At 34.4% G+C, this 26052-nt stretch overlaps 2 protein-coding genes across 2 annotated transcripts; one reads left to right on the top strand and one right to left on the bottom strand.

Annotated features, from left to right (window-relative positions):
• The first annotated feature begins 95 nt into the window (after positions 1 to 95).
• Positions 96 to 10546, top strand: LOC128982214 (sodium channel protein Nach-like). The gene is made up of 7 exons (XM_054401278.1): positions 96 to 158; positions 4683 to 4781; positions 5481 to 5667; positions 6773 to 6826; positions 7932 to 8046; positions 9422 to 9543; positions 10257 to 10546. The coding sequence occupies exons 1-7, from the start codon at positions 96 to 98 to the stop codon at positions 10472 to 10474; spliced, it is 858 nt and encodes a 285-aa protein (XP_054257253.1). The 3' UTR covers positions 10475 to 10546.
• Positions 10547 to 10902: 356 nt separating this feature from the next.
• Positions 10903 to 25749, bottom strand: LOC128982217 (zonadhesin-like). Its single transcript, XM_054401282.1, has 10 exons — positions 25517 to 25749; positions 23931 to 24113; positions 23132 to 23293; positions 21601 to 21771; positions 20882 to 21019; positions 20332 to 20453; positions 19089 to 19197; positions 15770 to 15922; positions 14088 to 15008; positions 10903 to 12990 (listed from the first exon to the last, which is right to left on the bottom strand). The coding sequence occupies exons 1-10, from the start codon at positions 25572 to 25574 to the stop codon at positions 12725 to 12727; spliced, it is 2283 nt and encodes a 760-aa protein (XP_054257257.1). The 5' UTR covers positions 25575 to 25749; the 3' UTR covers positions 10903 to 12724.
• Between the last annotated feature and the right edge of the window lie 303 nt (positions 25750 to 26052).

Here is a 26052-nt window from a genome sequence, read left to right as displayed (position 1 = left end):
AACCCTATTAGCATAAATTTGTATTTGTTCAAAACCTTTTTAAAATCAGTTAAAAATAAAATAATTTGTATTTCAGGAGCAAATTCCCTTTAGATATGACTCAAAATTGGAAAACTGGGCCAGGAAAACTGGAGTTCAGAGCATACGAAAAAGTGAAAGTAAGTATACTTTTTTAGATCAATAACACAAAATAAAGTGGTTTATTAAAATCGCTAAATATAATAACTATGTCCAGATTCATGTTTGTTTTTTGTGTCGCCATTAATCAATGGCAATGCCCACTAGAGAATTACGAAGAATGTGTCATTTGGTTTAATGGTAAAAGTCATTTTAGTTTAATGGTAAAATTCATTTTGGTTTAATGGTAAACCGAGATGAGTCAAATATGCTGAAACCATAATAAACCACGATAATGTTGTTGGTGGTTTTAAGGGTTGTTGACTTTGATGTATGTAAATAACTACTAGTTGCAGTATTTACTCAATCTTGATTGAATAGTAACAAAACCAATACATGTTATACTTTTTTTAATGTTACACTTCATTAAAGTCCATGATCACCATCAATCGATTTAATAACTAAACAATTGAGTGTGTCTCAGGTTTTTTTTATTTTTAGGTTACCTGTACTTTCCAAATCACTCCTCATGTTTGTCAGACTCATAAGATGATGGTTATGTTTATTTTTAGCACGTTTCTAATGTTCAGTTGAAATAATTTTAACATTGAGACGGTCTAGCTTAAAATTATATAGCTATACTTATTAATATTATGTAGCTATACATGTTGAATATAGAATATTATATGACTTCAACAACCCAAACTAACAAAACAATTATTGTTCCTTACATAAGTATTTAAATGAAGAATATAAATCTTTATCGCCCACTTATGGAGTAGGTGTGTAGCTAAAACTGCAATTACTTCATAAAAAGTAACTAAAATAACTGTTGTCTAGGTTAAAGTGTAAATTTACTTTTAAAATAATCTTGTGTATTTTTACTTTCTCCCCCTATACCATAGTATATGGAGAAAGTATTGTTTTCGTAAAATTTCAAAGTGATGTCTGTGTGTGTGTGTGTGGATGTGTACAGAGCTAGGGACTACACCTGTGGTCCGACTTCGATGAAATTTGGTATGTAGGTTCTAATCCATGGTATCTCCAGGCGATTTTTTTCTTTTTTTTGAATTTTTTATTTTTAATGGGAATTTTCTCATAAAAACCCATAAAAAACAGAAAAAATTGAATTTTCTCAAAAATGGCCTGAACGATTTTGATAAAGATTTAGTATGTTGTAGCCCATTAAATTCTGAACAAAATGGTACAAATCCTATTTCTGTAAAAATTACGGTTCAAAAGTTATAGTAAATTATGTTATTTTCCCATAAAAAAAACCCATAAAATAACAAAAAATAGGATTATCGAAACAAATCCGGTTTTGATTTAACATAGTATGTTATGGTCCTTACCATTTTGATAGTTTTTTATTTTTTAGAAATGTAGATTTTTAATGGGGATTTTCCCATAAAACCCCATAAAATAACAGAAAAATAGGATTTTCCCAAAAATGGCAAGAACGATTTTGATAAAAATTTTGTATGTTATAGTCCTTTAAATTCTGAACAAAGTTGTACAAATCCCATTTCCGTATATTTACTCCCACTGCTTACACATGATAAAGGTCGTTTACAAACTTATGGGAGAAAGTATGTGTCTGAATGCTGATACCGTTTATTTTAGTACAGGTAAAATAATACAAAAACACTCCATATAAACAACAAAATTTGTACATTCATGAAATTTCACCTGTGAGTTACTAATAATATGAGAAATGAAGATCCGATGAGTCCCCAAAATTTTGGGCGTCCTAAGGCCCTTTTTGGGGCCCTTTTTGTTCCGAAGGGCCCTTGTTCCTGAATAATTTTGTTTTTACGTTTAAGGTCAAGTGAGGTGTGGTTTTCGATGGTTTTAGTTATTTTAAATCGATTGGGAGTAGTTTTAAGTGTATTAAACCACACCATACAGGGTGTTTCGAAATATTATTACTTTTTATGATATTTAAACATTTATTCATAAAGTAATAAAATTAGTTACCTCCATGCTCTATATAAAAGGGGATAACTGTAATTCTTTACTATATAAGAGGGAAGGATCACAAGGAGTAAGAGAAAATATTAAATACCCCCGTCACAGCAAACCTGCAGACTAAGCGAATTTTCATTTGCCCGATTTTCAATTAAATCTAAAATTGCATTGAGTTTAATGAATATTTAGGTTTGCTGCTACAAGGAGGCGAATAAAAGTGTGTTTATAGTAAAATATTAATAGCCTAGTATAAAACAAATAAATTTGACAAGTTTGTTCAAAATATATCTATTAACAAACAAACAAAATCATTTTACACTATTCTCCTTAAGAATAACATGGAATTTTAAATTTACAATTTTTGAATTTTATCCGTAACTAATACACTTACAAAACACGTTAATATACTAAATTATTTGTTTTCTTTAAGCTCTTTAAAATGCTCTAGAGAAAAATTGGGAAACTTTGTCTTTTGAGGGTAAAGTAAATAAGAAAACCCAATTTTTACCCCATAAACCTAATTCCCATTGTTCAGGACAAAAATGCTTGTACCGACAATGCTGCTCTGGTGTCTTAGTGCTGTTCTGGTCGTCATAACCACGAAAGATAACCGTACTTGTATTGATTGAAAATAAGTTTGAGGAACTTAAGATACAAGTTGCAAACGTCAGTATGTATGAAATGTGTTTTTGCACCACATTGTTCGTGCTTTAAGATTGGTGTTGCCTGATCTGCAATATGCAAGGTTTTAGGTTTGTAAAAAGGGGAATCCTGCTTGAACACCAACTTGGACAAAATCAGTAAAAATGGACAAGTTGCTAAGAATAATAAAATTGTTAATGAGTCGTCTGAGAATAATTATTGTGATGATAAAATTGTAAAGACAGATACTACGGAAATTGTATAAAAATAGCTTTAGTTTAAGTACCTACTTCAATTTAATATGTAATGTACGGTTTTATACAAATACAATTGTTTGAATTTTTAATAAATGTAAAAAAAAACTTAAATAACTGCCTAAAAATAATACATATCAATTTAAAATTGGTCTTAATAGATTTGTATAAAAAACACGTTGAAAGATTATTAAATAACTTCTTGATCAGCATTGTACGTGTTATTAAATTTACGGAAAGTAAATAAAAGAAACGTCTTATAACACTTAAAACATATATTTACGCTTATACTGTTATTCACAAGACGGTAAATATAAAAAAAGATGGTAAGTGGTGATCGATTTCGATTGGACACTCCAATCATCATCAGACCCAAAATTAATGATTGAATGACGGTGAAAGATTATTCACACCACCTTAAAAGTTGAAATGTTTGCTTAGTAACCTGTGTTATTATGTTATAGTGTAAAACTTAATCCATCCCCTTTTAGCGAACATCCCACATAGGAGATAAGCTAATACCGAAGGTCTTATGGTAAAACATAGACCCGAAACCGATTTACCTTTTCATTTCGATGCCCCCAGAAGCCTAAAGCACCATCCACTCAAAATATTATATATGTGTTTATTATCATATATATAATGTAATATATCCATGTTATATACGTGTCCGTAAACATGATAACTCGAGTAATTTTGGTTCAATTTTAACGAAACCGTCATAATCGGTCCATGGAACAGGGTTTTATGTGGTAAAAATTTGTAATCTTTGACCCTCAAAAGACAAAGTTTTCCAATTTTTCTCTAGAGCATTTTAAAGAGCTTAAAGAAAACAAATAATTTAGTATATTAACGTGTTTTGTAAGTATATTAGTTACGAATAAAATTCAAAAATTGTAAATTTAAAATTCCATGTTATTCTTAAGGAGAATATAGTGTAAAATGATTTTGTTTGTTTGTTAATAGATATATTTTGAACAAACTTGTCAAATTTATTTGTTTTATACTAGGCTATTAATATTTTACTATAAACACACTTTATTAGCCTCCTTGTAGCAGCAAACCTAAGTATTCATTAAACTCAATGCAATTTTAGATTTAATTGAAAATCGGGCAAATGAAAATTCACTTAGTCTGCAGGTTTGCTGTGACGGGGGTATTAAATATTTTCTCTTACATCTTGTGATCCTTCCCTCTTATATAGTAAAGAATTACAGTTATCCCCTTTTATATAGAGCATGGAGGTAACTAATTTTATTACTTTATGAATAAATGTTTAAATATCGTAAAAAGTAATAATATTTCGAAACACCCTGTATGGTGTGGTTTAATACACTTAAAACTACTCCCAATCGATTTAAAATAACTAAAACCATCGAAAACCACACCTCACTCGACCTTAAACGTAAAAACAAAATTATTCAGGAACAAGGGCCCTTCGGAACAAAAAGGGCCCCAAAAAGGGCCTTAGGACGCCCAAAATTTTGGGGACTCATCGGATCTTCATTTCTCATATTATTAGTAACTCACAGGTGAAATTTCATGAATGTACAAATTTTGTTGTTTATAAACCCCTATTTTACCTGTACTATTTATGTTTATTATACAAATAACATGGGCTTGTTAAGAACAACAATAAAATGAGTTTAAACTAAAACAGCTGTGTTTGTAGCATTATGACGATGTGTTTTTAACTGCCAGGTTGTTCTTCATGCTTCAGAAGATGTACCATTTTTAAACCACCCTCAACAAGAGCAGGAGATTATCCCTTGGGGAAATATCTTTGACATGAGGTTTCAGGTGCTTCGCCCTTTTTCTCTTATTAGATTAGAATTTCATAGAATATCTAACCAAAGTCACCATGATTCAATAAATGGCATCATACATTTAAAGATTTAAAGGTTAAAGGCTGGGGGTTTGAAGGTTTTTATTTGATAATGTTGCTGAACGAATGATTTTCAAGTGATAAAAATCATTTCAGTCCGTCACATTAAAATAAAAAATTTCATTAGCTTTGTAGCTAGGAACTTGTGCTTGTCACAAATAAATTAAAAGTTCATATTTTTCCTTACATTTTTCTAAACGTGAACTCAACAATAGGAGTCTTTAAGTCACTAGTCAATAAGATAACAGTATGACAATAGACAAATTAATGTCTGAATTCTTGTAAGTAATGAGGATGGTGCTGAAACTAGTTGTTAAATACAATTTGAAGGATTTCTATAAGCAGACAAGATATTTACACGATTTTCAATATATTGTTAATTTGTAGGTTATAACACCATAATGAATTAACCAAATTAATTTAATTACAAGGTCAAATAAGAAGACTGTCAAATATTTTCCTACAAGATATAACAGCCTTGTTCTGGCCGACATTTTCGATTATTTGCAGCAATCCATCCTTGGAGCAAACTGCAATTCAACAGACTATATTGTGTAGCTTGCCTTAAAGTGGATAGAGTTTGATACAGTAAATTTATTTATTTATTATTTCAGGTCAAAGAGATCAAAAATGATCCATACGTGAAGAAAGTTTCAATCAGTCAAAGGAACTGTCGGTTCCCTGATGAAAACTACCTTCAGACTTACAGCTTGTACAGCTACTCTGCATGTGTCGTAGACTGTCGGGCTCAGGCCCAGATACAATACTGCAACTGCTTGCATCACTTTATGCCGAAAATTGGTAAATCTAGGCTACCCGCATTTTGCGTGAAAGCAACATAGAGCAGACGAGTGTGGTCACAACAGGAGGGTTTTTGGATATATCTGTAGATTTCAGGTTTTGGTTGACAGTTTTCATGCGGTGAAATGTCACAGATTTTATATTTAAAACTGGCAATCCAGTAAGCAAGTCAGGATACACAGCTTTTATTGGCCAAAAAAATCGTATAGACCAACTGTCGCCAACTATTAAAGAGAACATCGTGTGAGCCAGTCACAGAGTGCACCAGTGTCTACAATTTTCTACCTTATTTTTTTGTATTTTTGCTGCCCAACTTGATGGGTCATAACAGTTAGTTGCTATTGCTCACAATAAGCACAGCAAAATAAGGTACAGAAGAAACATTATAATGGTGCATTTAAGTGGCGTCTAGCAATAGTACTGCTTGTACTAGGGCTGAAGTATCCCTTAAGTGTGTTTCCTCTGTATGCTACATTTTTTCTCTCTGAAAAAAGTCATTCCATTAGTTTGACTTGTTAAAAAAGTTTGAGTAGTCAACAGAAATCAGTATTTATGTGATATTCCCAGATTCAAGAACAAATAGTTAATTATGTTGTTTACCTTTTGATTGTCAGGTTCTTGCTGAATCAATAAGTTTAAGCTCTATGTACATTTCACCACTCATAAAATAGGATAGTGCGTTTTTAGTGACTAAGTGATATTGATGTGAGAAGAAATCAGAAACAGCTCCTGATGATGCCACACTTGTGGCGAAATGTACATAGAGCTTAAACTTATTTTCATCAAGAACCTGGCAATCAAAAGGTAAACAACATAAGAAATCAGTAATTTAAATCAGCACAATCTGTTGGTAGCTCACACCAACTATGACAGTTTTTATTAAAAAAGTGGCGCCAACTTCATCATTTATGGGGATGGAATGTCAAATTGTGTTAACAAAGATTTTATCTTCGGTTACTTCTTTATTTAATAACATCAATATTGCTAAGGTTTTTTTAGTGTAAACCCTAACCTTTTTTTAATGAACTTAACTATTTTATTAACTTCTACTATGTCTATCCATAATCAAGATTATAACTAAGAAATGGTTGTGTTTTATTTGCAGCTGGTGTAGCCACATGCAACTTGACTGGGTTGATATGCCTCTCCAATGTTTCAGGTTAGTTTCTAACTCAACATCAAGTTAACTTCAGAAAAAATATCTTACACTACTCTTATCAGCATACTAAGTCTCAGTTTTGCAAAATACCTTTGTGTTTTTATCCAACAGGATAGGCAGGGGAAGAGTGAGCAGTATTGATAAAATCTGCCTCTTTTCTACTCAAAGCTACCTTTTTTCCTTAAAACATCTTAAATGTGGCAATAATGTTAAATTACATGATAAAAAATACATCTTAACTGAAATTGCTACTTATTACTTACTCACTACTTCATCTTTATTATTTTGAAACATACTCACACCTAGGTATGTTTGTAATTCTAGCTAGTGTAGCGGTCTGTGTTGCTTGGATACCACTGACTAAGATTTTATGGTTCTTTAACCAGGCCAGTTTATTGGCAACCCTATGACCAAAAACAGGTATTTACTCAGGGGAGGTATAGAAGAGGCTACGATGACAGCTGAGGGCTTCTTATTAGCTGAGGGAACGCCATTACCGTAAAAAAACGTTCGTTAGCCATCGGCCTCGGTGGTCTAATGGTTAGCGTGCCGGGCTGATATACTGTAGGTCCCGGGTTCGAATCCCGCTGGTAGCATTGACTTTTTGCCCAAGATTTTTTTATTATCAGCAAGTTTGGTTGGTTTGGTTATTACAGTTTAATTTTATTATTAAGTCATTATAACATTTTAATTGAGCAATTTCTAGTTTTATTTAATAAACAGAATTATTTTTCCGATTACTAAACTGTTGTTATATTATTTCTTTATCAGCAAGTTTGGTTAGTTCGGTTAGGTTATTATAGTTTAATTTTATAATTAAAAAATAGTAAAATTGAATTTGAGGCATTTATAATTTTATTTTATGAACAGAACTATTTTTGAGATTAGTAAACCTTTATTGCCAAAGTGCTCTCTACTACAGCGCTGTTCACGGAGGAATTTTGAACTAAATGCCTCATTTGTACCTCCCCTAAGTCAGACCCCCAAAAACAGGATTCGGATTTAAACCTGTCTAAAAGGTAGAAATGTTACTGATTATTCTTAGACTTCTGTTACTCTAATCATGAATATTATAGCTGGGTTTTATTGGTTCATAATTTTTCAGACACACTAAGATCTTTAAGAACTGCAGATTACACAGAAAAGCTTGGACTTGTGTGTGATTGTCTCCCCAGTTGTAATGAGCCTGAGTACACGATCGTCTCTAGGACCACTGGCTTGTGAGTTACTATATTCTATTGATCATCTTACTTTTGGTAAACACACAGAAAGGGCCACTGAAAATTGCTATGGCTTGTTTTCGAAAGTAAAGACAGCTTAAATGACAACACCTCCTGCTACCCCAGGCAATGGTGGCTCGGTGCCAGCAGCCGGCAGCTGACCTTTCCTCAAGTAGTAGCTGAACTGAGAACAATGTTGCCCTTTCAGCTCTCTTACTACAATTAAAGTCAACGGTTTTTCTCAAGGTCGAGACTTTGGAATAATTCAAGACTAGTGTACCTGTTGCTCGAATTCGAGCAATTGCGAAGCATTACAGGCGACTCACGAAGATTATGGAAATACTCACGATCTACACAACAGTTAGATATAATCAAAATCTTTTGTAAATATCTTATCTTTTCTCAAAAAGCTGATCTTGTTTTTTAGTGTTTCTACAAATTTTTCCCTCTCATAGCCGCATTTGGTTGTCTATAATAACAATTAAAAATGAAAAAAAAAACATTATTTCTTTTCTTCTACTTGGTTGTGTTCTATGACTTTTTCTATGTTTCCATTGTTTGCAAATCGGTTATTTCAATGATTGCTCAAGAAATGTAGCATGTTGTTAATTCAGTTTTATTTTTAGCCTATATCAAATTGTCCAGGATTTCTCGCTTTTTTTCATTGTAATAATTTTACCAACCCAAGTTTCGTCTACAGATGCAATACGCCAAAGAATATCAAGAGTTACTGTAATATTAGGATTTTCCACTGATTTGGTAATAGAACATTATATTGCAAAACATGACACGATGCAGAAGAAAATCCAATTTAAAATCAGAAAAACCCATTGCAAATACTGTAGGCTACTTCATTTTGACAAATTCAATAAATCACAATTTAAATATTAACAGCTGTTTCATTAAAAAGTAGGGTAGAATTATGCATATGGTCGTAATGTAAACAAATCTGAAGAGGCAACTTTAAAGGCTTCTGGGGCAGAGCCCCATGGGAATTTACCTCGTTCCTCTTTTGATGGCTCATCTACAGACCAAGACCTTTCTTTAGAGACCCCTACCAAGTTTCTACGCCCAGCCGTTCTCTCAAATTAGCTGTGACAAAAACCCCGTTTTCCTCCATAAGAATAACATGGGATGGGAATTTAAAGGCCACTGGGGCAGAGCCCCAAGGGAATTCACCATGTTTCTCTTTTGATGGCTCATCTACAGACCAAGACCATTCTTTAGACACCTTTACCGAGTTTCTACACCCAGCCGTTCTCTCAAAATAGCTATGACAAAGAAAAACAGTTTCAAATTAATATATAGATACAATCATACAATGTACCTCGTACTTTGAACACATTATATTCAAACTTTTTTTATATATTTTTAGAAATGAAGAGTACAATGAAACAATATATGGAAGATTTGGCTCCAAAATTTCAATTGAGATGGACTCATTACCAAAAGAGCAATTCATCAGAAAAGTTGTTCGATCTCCACTAGAACTTGTAGGTAAGTTGTCTAGTTGTAACTGACAGTGGTTTGCAAAATACAACTAATTATTTCAACCCAACATTATAAAAACTACACATCATTCCAACCGGACATCATCAAGTCATAATACAATATTCCAACCGGACATGATAAAGTCATAACACATCATTCCAACCCATTTTGTTGAATGATCTTTTTAAAATTCTCATTTCCCTCGGTTTCTCTAAGTTCCAATGTGATTCTTAGAGATTTATAACTACCTGATGATGTAAGCAAGTAGTTAATTCTTAAAATTGGTTGGCATTATTTTGCAGAGGTGTTTTGTTTCTAGATGCATTATGGATCTTTATAATGTACTAGCAGAGTACCCGTCCTTCGTACGGGGTTGGAATATAAGTATTAAATGCTTATTGCAGTTATACTCAAGCTTTGCGTTTGCAATAAGGGAGGACACAGTTTGATAAAATTTGCTTTTTTAAATTTACAGTATTTTATAGTATTACACATCTACCATAGCCATAATGTTCTACCACTTCACCTAAACAATAGAGACAAATAAATTATGAACAATTCGCAAAATATCACTTATTATTCATGAAATGAAAAACATAGACATAACTGCACGATCGTTCCTGTCAATGATATTGCAAATTAAACTTGTGACTTTGTTTGTGAAACTAGTTCAAATGTGATGTTTTACTTGGTTATTTCAATCATACTGACTTTTCCAGTTTCTATGGGAGGAACAATAGGATTTTTTCTTGGAGCAAGTCTTCTGAGCATTGCAGAGTTCTTTTACTACTTCTTTATAAGGAAGCTGGTCGATCGAAAAAGGTCATCAGTCTTAAGCCATAAACCAGAACTTACCATCAAGACAAACAAAACTATGAAAAACAAGAAATCTAAAAACATCAAACAAGAAAGAATGGCAATTCCATACATAAACTGAACTGGAGGAACTACTGATTTGAAAGCCCCGTGATAGTTGGATACAATTTCTATGAATAAAAATAAATTGTCGATTAGTCATGATGGCTGACTAGTATTTAGATAGACATCTCATCTAATTAGGTACTGTACTTATTTTATATCCCATAAAAACAATATCAATTCATGATGGTCCTAGAACGTATCTTTAATATTTGATTGCCAGTACATCCATCCAGTATTTTTATTATGTAATTTCTTTATGTTTTAAGGTAATAATCTGAGCATACAATTGACTTTTAAATACCGGTATGGATATCCCATCATTATGAACCTTGTCAGCCAATTTCTTCATTAGATAGAAGCCAGTTTAACAAAGTCGATCTTAGAGTGTGCTACAGGCAAAATTAGATTTTTTTGTTATTTTTTAAAACTTTTTAATAAAGAGGAATTAACTAATTACAACACAAGTCACCAAAAGCAAATTTAATAGATGTTATCATTCAATATGAACGTAACTTACAGCTAATCTATTTACAATGGTTGTATTATTACAACATGCAACCCATTGATTATTTTGTTGAAGAGATGGGTTCTGGTGAAATCTGTAAGGCGCTGAACAAATTGTGTATATTCGTACTTGGTACAACTTTGTAGGACTTACGCTTCGGCTGTTACCATTTTCACCTACTCACTGACTGTTAGTTTGCAGGGGGGTCCTCATATTATGGCAGCAAAAACACATTTCACTCCACTTATTGTTGAAGGAGATCGTGAAAACGGAAAAATTGAGAATACAATGGATAATAACAGTTTTAGACATAAAACCAAAGCTAGACATATTTGAAATTTTTGTATAAAAAAAATAAACGGAAACCCCCCCTTAACCAACAATCTAAAGTTTTTGGTACAGACAAGTTTAAAGTCTTCAACGAGTATTTTAAGTGAAAATCAACTAAATTATTCAATCGAAAGAAAAGCAAAATCATAAATTAAGGTTTTATTAGAAAATCAATATTGGAGGAGGGGTTTCAGTTAAATACATGCTACGCCAACCCGTTGTAAACAACTTGTGGAATACACCCAGCCGCTACACAGCATACCTAGAATCACCGAAATCGATAACAGTAAACCTTCTGGAGTTTTTGCCTACCCTAAATGAAAGGACCCCTCCGCAAACCAACAGTCAGTGAAAAGTTGAAAATGGCGACACCTGAAACACGTGTCCTAAAAAGTTGTACTAAGTGCTTGCAGACAGAAGAATCAAGTGCAAATATATGTCATTGGTTTTTTTTATTTCAATATTTTCAACATCATTTTTTTACCAATGGCATTACCAAGGACCAAACTCTCTTAAATTTGGTAAACATAAAACGTTTTAGATTGGTTATTTTCACTTTACCAACACATTTAGACTCAATTACAACAAATGTCCCAATAATTAAACAAATTACCGTGGAGAAAATTCAACAGTCATATATGTAATATGTTAAAAATATACAAGACACAATTCTTAACCTTTTTAACTCTTTCAAATATTAATTTTAATATTTCAGAAGGTTTTTGAAACTGCTATACTGTATTATCAAATCACTTAAATATTTTCAAATGGCCTCTCACTTCTTTGTATTCTACATATAAAATATAATAGGCCTACATAGTCAGGAGTTACTTCAACCACAGACTCCTCACTCCTTTATTGAGCCATAATAAAAATAACACATATGGCCATTAAAAAAGTATGTTTTATACTGAAAGTATGCTACCTTAAACATTTGTGAGCACACTCTTTTCAACTAAACTGAACACCTCATGATTTTTGTATTCATATTTTTCAGTTAACAAGCTCAAGATTTTTACATTTAATTTATTTGTTATAACCTGTATCAAAAGTGTTATTCTGTCTTAAGGCTGCTGGTAGTTATCATAATAAACTCTTGATTGAAAAGAATATGAATACTGTAATAATTAGGTACCGGTACCTATAATTACAGTACCGGTACCGGTACCTAATTATTACACAACAACCAATAGTCAAAGTTTCTTAACAGTTGGGCTATGAGGTGTAAAGTTAGCACAACCCAAAAACAGATCACAAAAGCTGTTCATGAAATGGAATAGAAATTTAAAATGTAATAAACTGTTTTCTTTGTTTTTTTTCACACTATTTACTAGTGACAAAGAAAAAGAGTCCATAAATTTAAACAGATTAAACACTCCAATTTACTCATAATTTTTAGTTGCCAATGTGCAATAATACCCTTTCCTCCATCTATCTCCGTGTTTCCTTCATCTGAATGTCCTCCATGCTCGGTCTAGCCAGGGTGAAGTCGAGCATTTCATCAGGAGGAAGGAACTGTATGTCAAGTTCATCATCCTCCATCCTCCGTCGGTTGATCCTTCTCCTTCGTACCACACAGACTGTCGCTAGAGCCATGATCAGGATCACCAATACTCCTGACACCAACACAATGATGTGAACCATCTGACTGGTTGGGCTGGAGGAAACTGCGTACCCGGCATGAACTGGCTCTTCCTCTGGAACATGAGTTGAAACGGTAACAACTTTAGAGAAAAGATGGGTAATCTTAGGATATGGTTGTAATGATAGGAACAAAAAGAAAAAGGCAGAGATAGCTGATCATAACAGGAGGGAGATGAACTCCACAATAAGAATGGTAGCAGAAAATAATCCAAAAGGAATAATTTATTATTATAACAGTACGTTTAGTCAGTGACACTAACCTAGGTGCTTATTTTAAGCTAAATATGAATCACTTTACTAAGACAGCGACTTTACTTGTATACACATTTTCCATTGAAACCATTAACTTTTTTACGTTTCCTAACCATGAACAAAGATTTTGCATCAAATTGAAAACGGAGTATAAAACCCACAATGTAACTATAAAATATAAAATAGCAATAATTGTGCACTCAGCCAAAGATATCTCTTTGCACTGAAACTGAGACAAGAGAAGTAGCATTAAGATACCATGCAGGTATGAGAAGTTTACAAAGTAAGTGGTGTGATGTGCACTAAAACAAAACAGTACAGCGCAATCTCGATAGTCCGACATTTGTCAGACCGAAACGTAGCTGCCGTATCTCCCTTGAGTGCAAGAGAGGAAAAGCGAAAATGTACGAGTAAAAAAAACAGTAAAGATGCATTACAATTACAAAAAATAATTTTAGTGGACATTGTGGTCATATCAAAGGTTGATATTTCTCTGCTCATTAAGAACTCCAACATTTAATAAAGATGCCCTAATTAATGCAGCCTATGCAAGGGATCACGGGCGTTCCCAGGGAGTGGGGTCAAGGGAGTCGTGACCCCCCCAAAAATTAATCTACTTTTTAACTATTTTCATAGATATACTGATGTATCTCTCAAACACAGAGATGTACATTGCACAGTGTAGAGTCATACTAAACTACATGTTGTTAATAGTACTCATCTGTTCACAATGAGGGCCAAACAACACAGAAGTTTGGATAGCCAGATATCAGATAATTGAAACTCTGCTGTATCAAAGGGGTTGAAGTATCTCTTTTGAATTAATGATCGTCCTACACATTTCTGACTTAGACTTACCCTAAAATAAGACACTGCTTACTTGAAGTTAATCTCTTACCTCTTGGTTTATATTTTGATTTCCACCTGGGAGATGCAGATGATGTTGAATCAGTTGGAGGATGATTCAGAGTTGTGTTATGTAGAGCTGTTGTCAGGTGTGAAGTTGTGTTAGGCAGAGCTGTTGTCGGGTAAGAAACAGAAGTTGTTTTGTTGGCCAAATTTGTAGGTTTTGGACCTAGAGGGGGCAACTTTGGCATTTTAGGTGGCTCTCGCACCCAAACTGGATGCAAAACATCATTTTTAGATTTGGGGACTTTTTCTGTTCGGTTAAAAAACCTCTTAGGACTTTGAGTGGTAACAAGAGTTGAAGTGGGGATTGTAGTATTTCTTACATACTTTGTGAAAGGCCCAATGGTTTTTGGATTTCTAAACACAATAGGTGGAGGGAGGGTAACAAATTCAATTTTAGGTTTTAATGTTATCTGCGGTGTTTTGGCCTGACTTTTAGTTGACTTAGTAAATTGAACTGAACTTTTTGTTGTAAATCCAATTGAACTCATTTTTGCATTTGTTGATTTTGTCATATTGGGCAGCAAAGAAAATGTTGTTGATACTCTGGAAGTAGTATTCAGCTTTGCTTCAGTTTGGCTTGTAACTGGTAAATTGATAGTGGTTGGTAAGACAATTATTGGAGGCTTAGCAACTGTTGTGAATGGGCTTTTTGTTGATGGTGTTATGTTAAAAGAAGCTGATTCATTTTGGTGTGTTTCAGAAGTAACTTTAGAAATTAGTGGTTTATATGAAGTTGGATAATCAGGAATGGAAGTGGCGGAATTGTTCTTAGTTGTAGTAGGTAAGTTAGGCGTGGTTGTATGCATAACGATGGAGGTTTCAATTTTGGAATTAGTCTTGATTGCTTCAGTGGATATGTTAGGTTGTACCTTGGTTATTTCACTCTCAGTTGTTACATCTGGGGTACCTGGAAATCAATAGAAAAACAAATTATTTACGTATAAGCTAGTTTATTTGCAATGTCTAAATATGTAAATTTTATGTAAAGCAGACACTATAGTCTGTTCACAAATTTTAGTCAGTTTAAGGGGACGGTTTCCTAGGTTCCCTGACCACTTTTTTAGATGGATCTATACATCAGCTGATCAGCTGTCAGCTGTTGTTTCAAAGTTAGGGTGAGGTAATGGGGATGAAATCTCTTCCCCTCAAACTGTGTAAATGTTTTGAAAGGAGTATAGGCCTAACAGAAAATATTATCTTATATAAATTCTGTTTTTAGGTTATAAATATTGTGGTAATAGTAGTTCTGAAGCGCTGGTGTACTAGGGAAAATACTTAAATAAAGGTACTTTTACATACTCAAAAAGGAACAATTATTATTAAAGAGTATAGCAAAATACGATTCATTTTTTAAATACATAATTTGCAGTTTTGAGAGTCATTATTGCGAACCGCCCAAACTTACGGAGGCAATTTTCCTGGGAATATTTTTTAGTCTTTCTGATACCAATCATTTGGAGTGTAGTAAATCATCCTCGCAATCGGAACACAGTTAGCAAGTTTTATTTCCAGTGCAATCATGGTAGTCTTACCTACTGCAAACTTGTGCACATAGTCACGACAGCAAGTGTTGTTGCCAAAGCAATCATGGTAGTCTTACCTGCTGCACACTTGTGCACATAGTCACGACAGCAAGTGTTGTTGCCAATGCAATCATGGTAGTCTTACCTGCTGCACACTTGTGCACATAGTCAGGACAGCAAGTGTTGTTGCTGATGCAGTCTTGTGTGCACTCACACATTGAAGGCTCTCTTGCAGCTAGAAAGCAGCGACCTTCACAGCTGCTGTGGACATCTTCAGTAGTAGTCTCAGTATCACCAGCTGAAATGTGAATGGGCTTGACAAACACACAAGTGTAATAAGAAGTGTACGTTCACTACATTTTTATTAATGAAGTTCCTTAATCAAATTACTAGTTAGATTGATCCAAATTTTTATAGTTTTGAAGCTGAACAGCTTGTCACCACAGACCTACTGGCCTGAGAGTATTACGGATTTAGTCACAGGGGCAAGCCAGTGGCTATTGCAATAATAAGATATAAAAGGTAACTTGGAAACTAGTAATGTCTGGCTTCAGCCGAAGACCAGTGGCTTAAATAAAACCCCCGCAACCCTGGCAGCACGGGTAGGGCACCGACGTCAAGGGGGGGAAGCGCCGATGGTCCGACTGTTACCGCTCATCGCAATTGTGAAAAGTAACGTCTTTTCCGTGACCGCGGGACACAATGATTATGCCTTCAAGTAAGAAGATATTCATAATTTTGTCGCAATCATGGAAAAATATGTTGTTAATTCCATGACCGCGGGAGACAAAGATGATTTCTACAAGACCGAAGAATATATCTATGATTTTGCCACTAACCCGGGAAAAAAGATTTTGTTTCTATGACCGTGGGAGACCAAGATGTTATCTTCAAGACCGAAGAAGATATTCATGATTTTGTCGCAGTCGCAGAAAAAAGATTAATTTGTTTCGGTGACAGCGGGAGACCAAGAAGTTATCTTCAAGACCGTAGAAGATAAGCTACGTTTCCATTCCTACAAATTTGTGCAGGGCACATGTGCTGAATTTGTAGGAATGGAAACAGCCTGGCACAAGTGCCCGGCACAAATTTGTGCCCGGCGACTGTGCGACAAAACATGTGCCAGCGACTCAGGCACATGTGTCCAGTTGGAATAGTAACGGCCTGGCACATGTGCCTGCAACTCGCGCATGCGCAGATCCTCCGAACTACCACATGCTCATAGATGACAGGTAATTATAACTTCAAATTTCGTTGAGTTCGTTGGAGGAAATTTTTGAAGCCACTTTGTACGCGCCAATCTCTCATCAATTAATTAAATGCTCCTTCCAATGGTCAATTATCGATTATCAATTATTTCAGATGGGCCGCCACTAAGTGCTGATTTTAACCCAAAGGTCGTTTTCCTATTAGCGAATTTCCCTATAGGGAAGTAGCTATTACCGTAGGTCTCATGGTAAGACTTAGGCCCGGGACCGATTTACTTTTTCATTTTGATGTCCCCAGAGGCCAAAAACACCATTCGTTCAAATTTTTATATATGTATATATATATATTATATATGTATATATATATATATATATATATAGATATATCTAATATATAGATTTATATATATATGTGTCCGTGAACACGATAACTTGAGTAATTTTTATCCGATTTTGATGAAATTTGGTTTGAAGGTGTAAGGCCGGATAAACTTGAATGAGTTCGCGATCCAGCATGATCGGACCATGGGAACAGGATTTTATGGGGGGTTTTATGGGGTAAAAATTGGTTTTTCTCACTTTTGACCCTCAAAACACAAAATTTTCAAATTTTTCTCTAAACCTTCTTAAAGAGCTTAAAAAAACAAACAATTCAGTATATCAAAGTGTTTTTGTACGGTTATTGGTTACAGAGAAAACTAAAAAAAATTTAAATTTAAAATTCCCATGTTATTCTTATGGAGAATATTGTAAAATGTTGTAGTTTGCTTGTTTATGGATATCTTTTGATCAAACTTGGCAAATATATTAATTTTATACTAAGCAATAATTATTTTACTTAAAACACACACTTTATTAGTTTCCTTGTAGCAGCAAACCTAGGTACTCGTTAAACCTAATGTTATTTAAATAGATCAATTGAAAATCAATTCAGCCAAATGGAAATTCGCTTAGACGGCAGGTTTGCTGCGGCGGGGGTATTTTTCTTTTAAGTTCATTATATGCACCAGCCATAAATAAAAAAACAAGAGGATGTTATGTCATCCATGGCGATTTGTAGAACACAATATGATCAAAATCAGCCACCGCACCTCACCACACCACACCACACCACAATAAGAGAGCAAATACCTTGTCTGCCAGTTGTAGTCGCGGGACTTGTGCCTGGAATGGTAATGGCATGACAAACTACGTGCGACATGTGCCGCGACACGGTCTCGACATGTGCCGTGACTTGTGCCTGCGACTTGTAGGAATGGAAACGTAGTTTTATTCATGATTTTTCCACAGTCGCAGAAAAAATATGACTATGTTTCAGTGACTACGGGAAACGATGATCATGTCTACGCAGGATACATTCAAGGAACGCAGGAGATCTTCAACATTTGGACGCAATCACGAGAACCGATGACGATGTTTCCATGACTGAGGGAGGCGAATAAAAAACGTCTGCGAGTTTTTGGATTTCGCCGTGATCGCGGCTTTTACTGAGATTTTAACCGAATAAAACATAAGTGGTTTTATCGCATCCACATGTAGTGCGGGGGGCGCCGCTCAATGTACTTGCCACTGCCCAAGACATTATCATTGAGCAACCATTATCAGGATTTTTGAGGTTGTAGGTAATGTAGGGATTGTTCAAGATAATAATTGTTGAGCAAGTGCTTTACAACATAGGTATATTCAGCTCAAAAACATACATTACTCAAATCAAATAAATAGTGTCACCAAGAGCTAATAATCTTGGAACTTGCAATTTATAATAACATAATAATAAATCTTTACCAGTCATAACTTCATTCATTCATTTGCTTTACATTCAACACCAATGACAAAGTCAAAATTACCTGATATTAATTTATCTAGAATTACATCACTTCAAGTTCAAATAAATTGCATAGCTTTTTTATTTACACTGATTACCTATGCAATATTGTGTTGTTGTCCACATGGCTATGATGGAAAAGACATTCCTGACATGAGTCTCACTACCCGTGTTTTCATGTATATGCATAGAATGTATGCTGCAATTTAATTGAAGTTAAGTCTATATTGTAGCATTAGAGTAAATAACTAAAATAAATACAAAATCATACAGCATTTTCTCATATTTCTGCCCATAGTAAATAAACTACCCACACAACTCAACTACTGTAATAAGTACAGTAAGACTCCCATTACTAAGTACTGTGTTCGCTCATATCATTTCTATCGTTTGATAAAAATTACTGTTTTTGCTTTGATCATTTAACTTACCTGGTGTGATGTTTAATGACACGGCACATTCTGCTCCCTCTGCTAGTTTGACATCATCGATAGCAATGTCACCATCATAGCTAGCTCCTCTCACTCCTTCCATCACTATCTACAAATATACAATGTTGGACCATATCTCAGTCTACCACATATAATTTAAGTTCCTATTTTTCATTGTGATCAATGATCATAAACCCCTGTGGTATATTCAAAGATTTAAACTATCTATTTTTATTTTTTATATTTTAAGTGTTTAATTTTAAGTAGCCAATTGTACATACAACAAATCCACCCTCCCAAACAACTTCATCCAATTGTTTTAATAACGAAACATAAACAGAAAATCTAAACAAATGGAAAAAATTCCAATCACGTGTTTTATTTAGAGTGTGGTGTTAAAATAGAGAAGTTTGCACAATAAATATTTTTGGTTGAGTTTTTGACCACGGGGCAAACTCTAGTAGAAATAAATATATTGCTGTATCTATGAAAATATAAGGTATTGTAAATCCGAGAGACTTCATGATGAACAACAACTGCTTATCTAAATAGGCCTGGTAATAGAAAAAAATTGCAATCCCATATAAGGCACTACTGCTTAAAAAATTAATGATATTTTCACGACTGTGAAAGTTGGTTATGATATTACCTTGAACTCGACTTGATAAAAAATATCAGGCTGGCACACCTCTCGCTATAGTAAAATTTCCTTTGCCAATATTGTTATTGCCCTAATAATCTTCTTTTACATTTGATATGGTATTTATTTTTATGTTTAGATGGGCTTCCATTTAAATTGGGTGGTTATAATTTTTATTGCTGTTTTAAAAAACATTATTTCAAAAGACAGGGTGTAGTATAGTCCATGGCCCCCAATGAAACAGGATTTAAACCCCAAGTATACAATGCTATGGTCTTGGCCAAGGATGTTTGGTTGGTTCAGACCTGAGGGTCTACCTCACTAGTAAAGTAACACTGTTTCACCAAAAAACCAAGTAGTCATAATACCAATGTTATTCATTTTATATGAATACAGTTCTGTAACTCCTCTAAATTAAGGATACCTGTTTTAATGTTCTTTTAAGATTTTCTGCTCACCAATCAGAGTGATGCTCACAAACATTTACATATATATTTTTAGTTTAGAATTCAGTATAGAAATATGGCACTACTTAAACCTGAAATGGAGTTATTTAACAATTAAAAATGATGAAAAAGTATATGTCCTTAACAATAAAAATACCTGAAAACTGGAGGAGGTTTCAGGAAGAGGAATTACAGCTTGCAGCCATTGATTTCCTTGGTCTCCAGACTTGTTGAATAGCAGAACTGTGTCCTGCTTGTGAAGATAAACATTAAGAGTTCCTGAAAAATGTATTTATATGTTTAATTTGTATATATGTAAGTTATACTACACACTTTGGATACTGAAATAGACAATCAAACATAGACCGTTTTTTTGTGTGTTTTTTTATGGAAGAAAAACAAAAACATAATTGATTATCTCTTATGGAGTGTGCTACAAAGTTGAAGGTCTGCGGTTTTTCATACATGATAGTTGACAGTAACATAAAGGATGCTATTGTTTACATTAAGTTGCCTATGTATTTTAAGTGACAAAACTACACAAGACATTTCACTCCAATCAACACTCATATTAGAGTTAAAAAATACGCTCCATCTTAATTGATAATATGGTAATAATGGTATTGTTTTGTGAGTATAGCACTTTTAAAATTTAACTTAAATGAGAAAGAAATCTATCATACCAGATTGGAAGATTATTTATTCACCTGTTGAGCTGCCATACATGTGATACCAAAATATAAAGCATGCTCCAGGATCAGAGATAGCGTTGAACACAGGAGAAAACAACCTTGCAGTGTCATTCTGTAGTCGAGGACTTGACACTTCCAGGTACATGTAGTGGCCTGTCACACATTGCAGGAGTTAGTAAAGTATTTAAACTTAAGACCAATCATTCAGTTGTTGCATAAAAAATGAATTAATAGGTAACTTCTTATTTTAAAATATAATCATAGATATAATTTGCCATTGGGCTATTTACTTATTGCTATAAAAAAAAACGTTGACGTCAACTGTCTAACCATAGATCTACTATTCAATGTTTGGAATGTCCACTATCAAAGTAAAGCTAAAGAGAATAGTAAGTCTAGGCCAAATTTGTGATTTTTAGAAATAAGGGATAACAGCTTACATACTTTAGATTAGAGAGAGTTCAGGTAAGCCATATTACGTACGGAAGACCCAAAAACACAATATTTCCTTCAGTCTCCTGGGAGACTTTGTGTAGTCCCCCTTGGCCCTGAGGACAGAATATTGGGTAAGTCTATCTTCTGTGTGTAGAATGGCCTACTGTGACTTTCTTTAAGGTGAGCTATAACTCAACTGCTATCCCTTTATTCAAAGGACAAGAACATGATAGTTACCCATTTACAGAAACTATAAACATCTCAGTAACTAAATCGATTATTTGTTTAAGTATATTTACCATTCAAGCCAGGGCCCAGAGTGTGGTCAAAGGACGGCCCAGTGCCCACGTGACCAGAGGGTGTGGCAAAGTTGTGTCTTCTCCAGTCAAAGTCATGGTTTTGGTCGTGAGTCCAACCACACAAGTCCTCACTCTCAAAGTCACACCACTTCTGGGCTGTCACTTGATCCTCTGAACATGGAGTAACAATTGTTTATATGATTGTGTGTTCATATTTGTGTGAATCAAACACCTATCAAAGATAAGAGTTACAAAATGTGAGAATACAGGTTAACCTCACTAAGTGGTAGATGTGTTCTAACAAAGTACGGTGATATTTTCTAGAATATCAGGTACAGGATTTGAAACCAACAAAGATCAGTGTATTGGGTGTGCATTTTACAATATTTTCACTCCAGAGTAAGGCGGGACCAAACACACCAATAGCCACCACCCTCAGGTCTTGTTGTGTTCGCGAGCGTAGCACAGGTGGGGATGGCCCGGTCAGTAATAGTTCTGACTCTACTATCTCTGTGAAACATTTTTAATTGGAGAAAAGTAAAACTTTTATGATATAAATTAGTAATTACTAATAACTCCTTTGATTTTAAAGGTAGTAATTTTTAAATGAACAGCCAAATTTTTCTACATAGGATTTATGTCTTATTCAAGCCTAAAAGCTCACCGAGCCAGCATAGGCTACTGGGCTAGTTAACGAGTTGCAAGTAAAAAAACAAGTTTGTACCTTGAAAACATTATATAGGCTATACTTGACCCTTGTTGAGTTATCAAGTTGTACAAGCTATGAATTCCCAATTACCGCTTTCTGTTAAGTTATATTTTATTTCTCCACTAAAGGAACATTTTGCACAAAGGTGTCTTTATAAAGGTATCCAAGGTTGTTCATGATACCACTTTAACACGTTCGCGGCGGCATGGGAGCGATCGCTCCCATACGGAACCCTAATGCCATCCTTGGTGCGATCGCTCCCAAGCTGCATAGCAGTACGAAATGATTTATTTTTAAGCCAGGATTAGAGCTAGAAACTTGAAACCTCCCACAGCACTGCTCAATAGTATACTGTATTTTGATGTGGTGTAGGTTGGTAGTAATATTCCCCGTAAAATCCCCATCTTGCAATCTCAAAATCGACTTTTTGTCTCGTCTTTATCCCTCCATTTGGCAATATAATTCCAATGGGACCGGCTACGTTCCAAGCAGTGCTGCTATCTGTGGGTGTTTAGCGAACTACGTCGACTCTCGTTGTAAAGCAGGACATCCTCGCACGTTATTTGCTATTTGTCAGACCGAAATTTGAAAGCCAATCACACGCGGCAATCGGGTTTGTTCGACACTGAGGGCTGCGCCGCACTGGGGATACGCCCGCCATTTGACGTGCCACCGCGAACATGTTAATTTATTCGATGCTCCACAATTGGATTGACCACACTGTCAAAGCTGACTATTCCTCTAGTCTACTTCTATTTTACTACTCATTTTAGTTGGTAACTACGTATTCTAGTGTTAACTTGTGTGGTAGATGCTACAAACCTCTGCAGGTAGGTGCAGTGTCGTTCCACACGGCCCCGTTGCAGTAGATACTCTGAGAGCCAATGAGAGTGTAGCCGGGGTCGCAGTGCACAGTCAACAACGCCCCTCGGTATGTCTCTAGCACCTGACCATGAGGTACATCCACTGGCATACATCCACTGCCTGTGAGAGCACAAACCATAATACACATCCTTGAGTAATATGATTAGTCATTAATAGCTAATAACTAAAAGAAACTCAAAACAATCCCAAGTTTAATGATCCATTTATTTATAACCATTATCAACTGCCGATAGGTTTTGAATCAGTAGATAAAGCTCGATAACCTATTCAACCATCATCAATACAATTGCCAAACAAACAGGTATGAAGCAAATATAAACAATGTAAGGAGTGACAATGAGCGCGGGAGGTTTTAGATTTGTTGGGGACGCAAGGAAGAGAAACATTCCACCACAAGGTTATACACAAGGAGGGGGACACAATTATCTCTTGGGCCCAAAGCCCATTACATTTTAACCGTGGGTCTGCAATTAATTTCTTTTTACTTTACTTTCTGGCTGAATTGCAGCAAACCTCCACCTCAAATTTTAAGAGGCTTACGTTCTTCAGGGTAAACTATTATTGGAATTACATAACACTTTTTTGGTGTTTGTAAATTGAAAAACTGGTACATCTGTTGGTTACAGTTTTTGTAGATTGGGTTGTAGAAGCTCTAGTAGGAAAAGATAGAATTTTTTAAGCACAGGATGGAACAACCTTAATAAGAACATATAATATAGCAATGTACTTGACTTACTGATGCACACAGGTAGTGGAGTGTCCCATTTGCCACGGACACACGCAGAGTATTTGTCTCCCAGGACCTGATATCTACGCAGACACACGTACTTGGCCACTCGTCCTTTGCTGCGGAGTTGTACTCGCCCTCCCCTCAACACCCTCACTGGACACTTGAGACTGTCTCTCAATCCAAATATTACTGTAACGTAGACAGGCAAAATATATTTACGTCAACACAATTTCAGGTACCATACAGAGGATAAGAATTCAAATCAGTTTAAGAAAAACGAAATCAACTTTTAACCACAATTTGATTAATAAAGTCAAATAAATATCCGCTATTAATTATGTTTTAGATCAGTTTTTACTTTTCCTCCCTAAACATAGTACATGGAGAAAGTATAGTTTTTGTTAACATTTTTGAGTTTGGCTTTTGGGTGGAAAATATCATCCATCCCTTTAAGGCTTCCCTGAAACGTTAAAAATAAATATTTTGAAAATTGATAAACACTTGGAAATATACATAGATCAGTACCCACATACCCAATTTTATGAAAGTGTTATACAGAAATTTGGTATATTTTTTTAACTTTATCCTGCTCTGACCTACACTAAAGGTACACTCTTCTGCCAAAATAAGCTAAAGAATTTTAAAAGGTTTCTCAAAATGAAAATAACAAACTATTGATATTTAACCAACTGTTTGAATTTAAATAAAAGGAAATCCCATTTCACTGTATATTATCATTTTTATAGTTAGTTTATGTATTTTCAAAAATTCACAAATCTGTTACTCTTTAAATGGAAAAGTTAGTAAAATTCATCTGAGTTTAAATTTAATCATAAGTCAAATTATGTTTAACGTGTTTATCTATTATTGTTTAACTATTAGCATTGACTATTGGATACAGAAGCTATTAGGTATAGTATAAATAAACTTGTATTGTAGAACTTAATGAAATAATGTCCTTGGCCCTGATGGATTTCATTAATTGTTCTTGTTTGAAGTATAACTTATAGCCTGTGTGTTAAAGTAAAACATAATATGGTTATAGGTCTTGTCACTGTGTTACGATGTAATTCATTATTAATATACTTGTTAATCTTTGTCATTTGTCAATTCCATGTACGGTATGTTTCAATTTAAACTTTCAACCTGAAACGATTTAATTTTTTTTGTTTTAAAAATGGTGTACTTATTTTTAATTGTTATTAAGTAATTTGGTGTGAACATACACACTTTTTCCTTTTTTAAGAAGTATGAAAGCTAATATTACAATCGACTCAACATCATGAGAGGGGAAGACGAATAGTCAATGACGATAGTGAGATCAAAATGCTGTGCACAAGCCTTTTGAGGCTTATGCATCAAACTTTTTAAAATAGAATATTTATATTCTATACTGAATAAATAAATAAAATACAGCTTAAAGGAAATAATACTGAAGTTTTATAAAACTTATTTGTTAAAATATTTCAAGGATCTCTTTATTTCTCTGGGTGCGTCTCTACTTTTTTTATATTTATTTTACAGTAAGGTGTAAAATTAATATTGTTGGTTTCTTTTTTAATTGCAACTTATATCTCGTAAACATCACTTACCTTGGTTAATAGCTAGAAGGATGGTGAGCAGGACCAGATGTATAAACAACCACTCCATGATCTTAACAGGACACAAGCTAAAAGCCACAGGACATACTCCCCCACACTCTTATCTGCTTCCTCCCCACTGATAACACTGCAAAACTGCTTCCTCTCCATCACCTTCTAGGAAACTTACTCCCCAGTGTAAAAATAATTCTTGAATAGTTTGTGAGATAACAAAAACCGCTTTCTTTCATGTCAGCTTCTGGGAATCTTACTCTCAGGGGGATTTTCAGAGTAGAACCAATTCATGAATGCGTGAGATAGGACTAGGACTGATGGAAGGAAATCACTAGAATATAATACCTGGTTAGTTAATATGGTCGGAAATTTATGTTTAAAATGTGATATGGGTAGATGCGATATAAATAGGTGGTAGTCCTCAGTTTTGTTTGTGATTTTCAATAACCTCGTACAAAAGATTATTTTGATTTGAAATATTAGAACACTATATAGTTGTCCCACCTACACATGTGGACATTAGGCTATTGCCC

The sequence above is a fragment of the Macrosteles quadrilineatus genome, unplaced genomic scaffold, assembly GCF_028750875.1.
Source record: "Macrosteles quadrilineatus isolate MER2022 unplaced genomic scaffold, UCM_ALF_1.0 Scaffold_200__1_contigs__length_193940, whole genome shotgun sequence".
NCBI lineage: Eukaryota > Metazoa > Arthropoda > Insecta > Hemiptera > Cicadellidae > Macrosteles > Macrosteles quadrilineatus.
The sequence above is the reverse complement of the archived record's forward strand: the minus strand, read 5'-3'. Positions and strand labels throughout refer to the sequence as shown.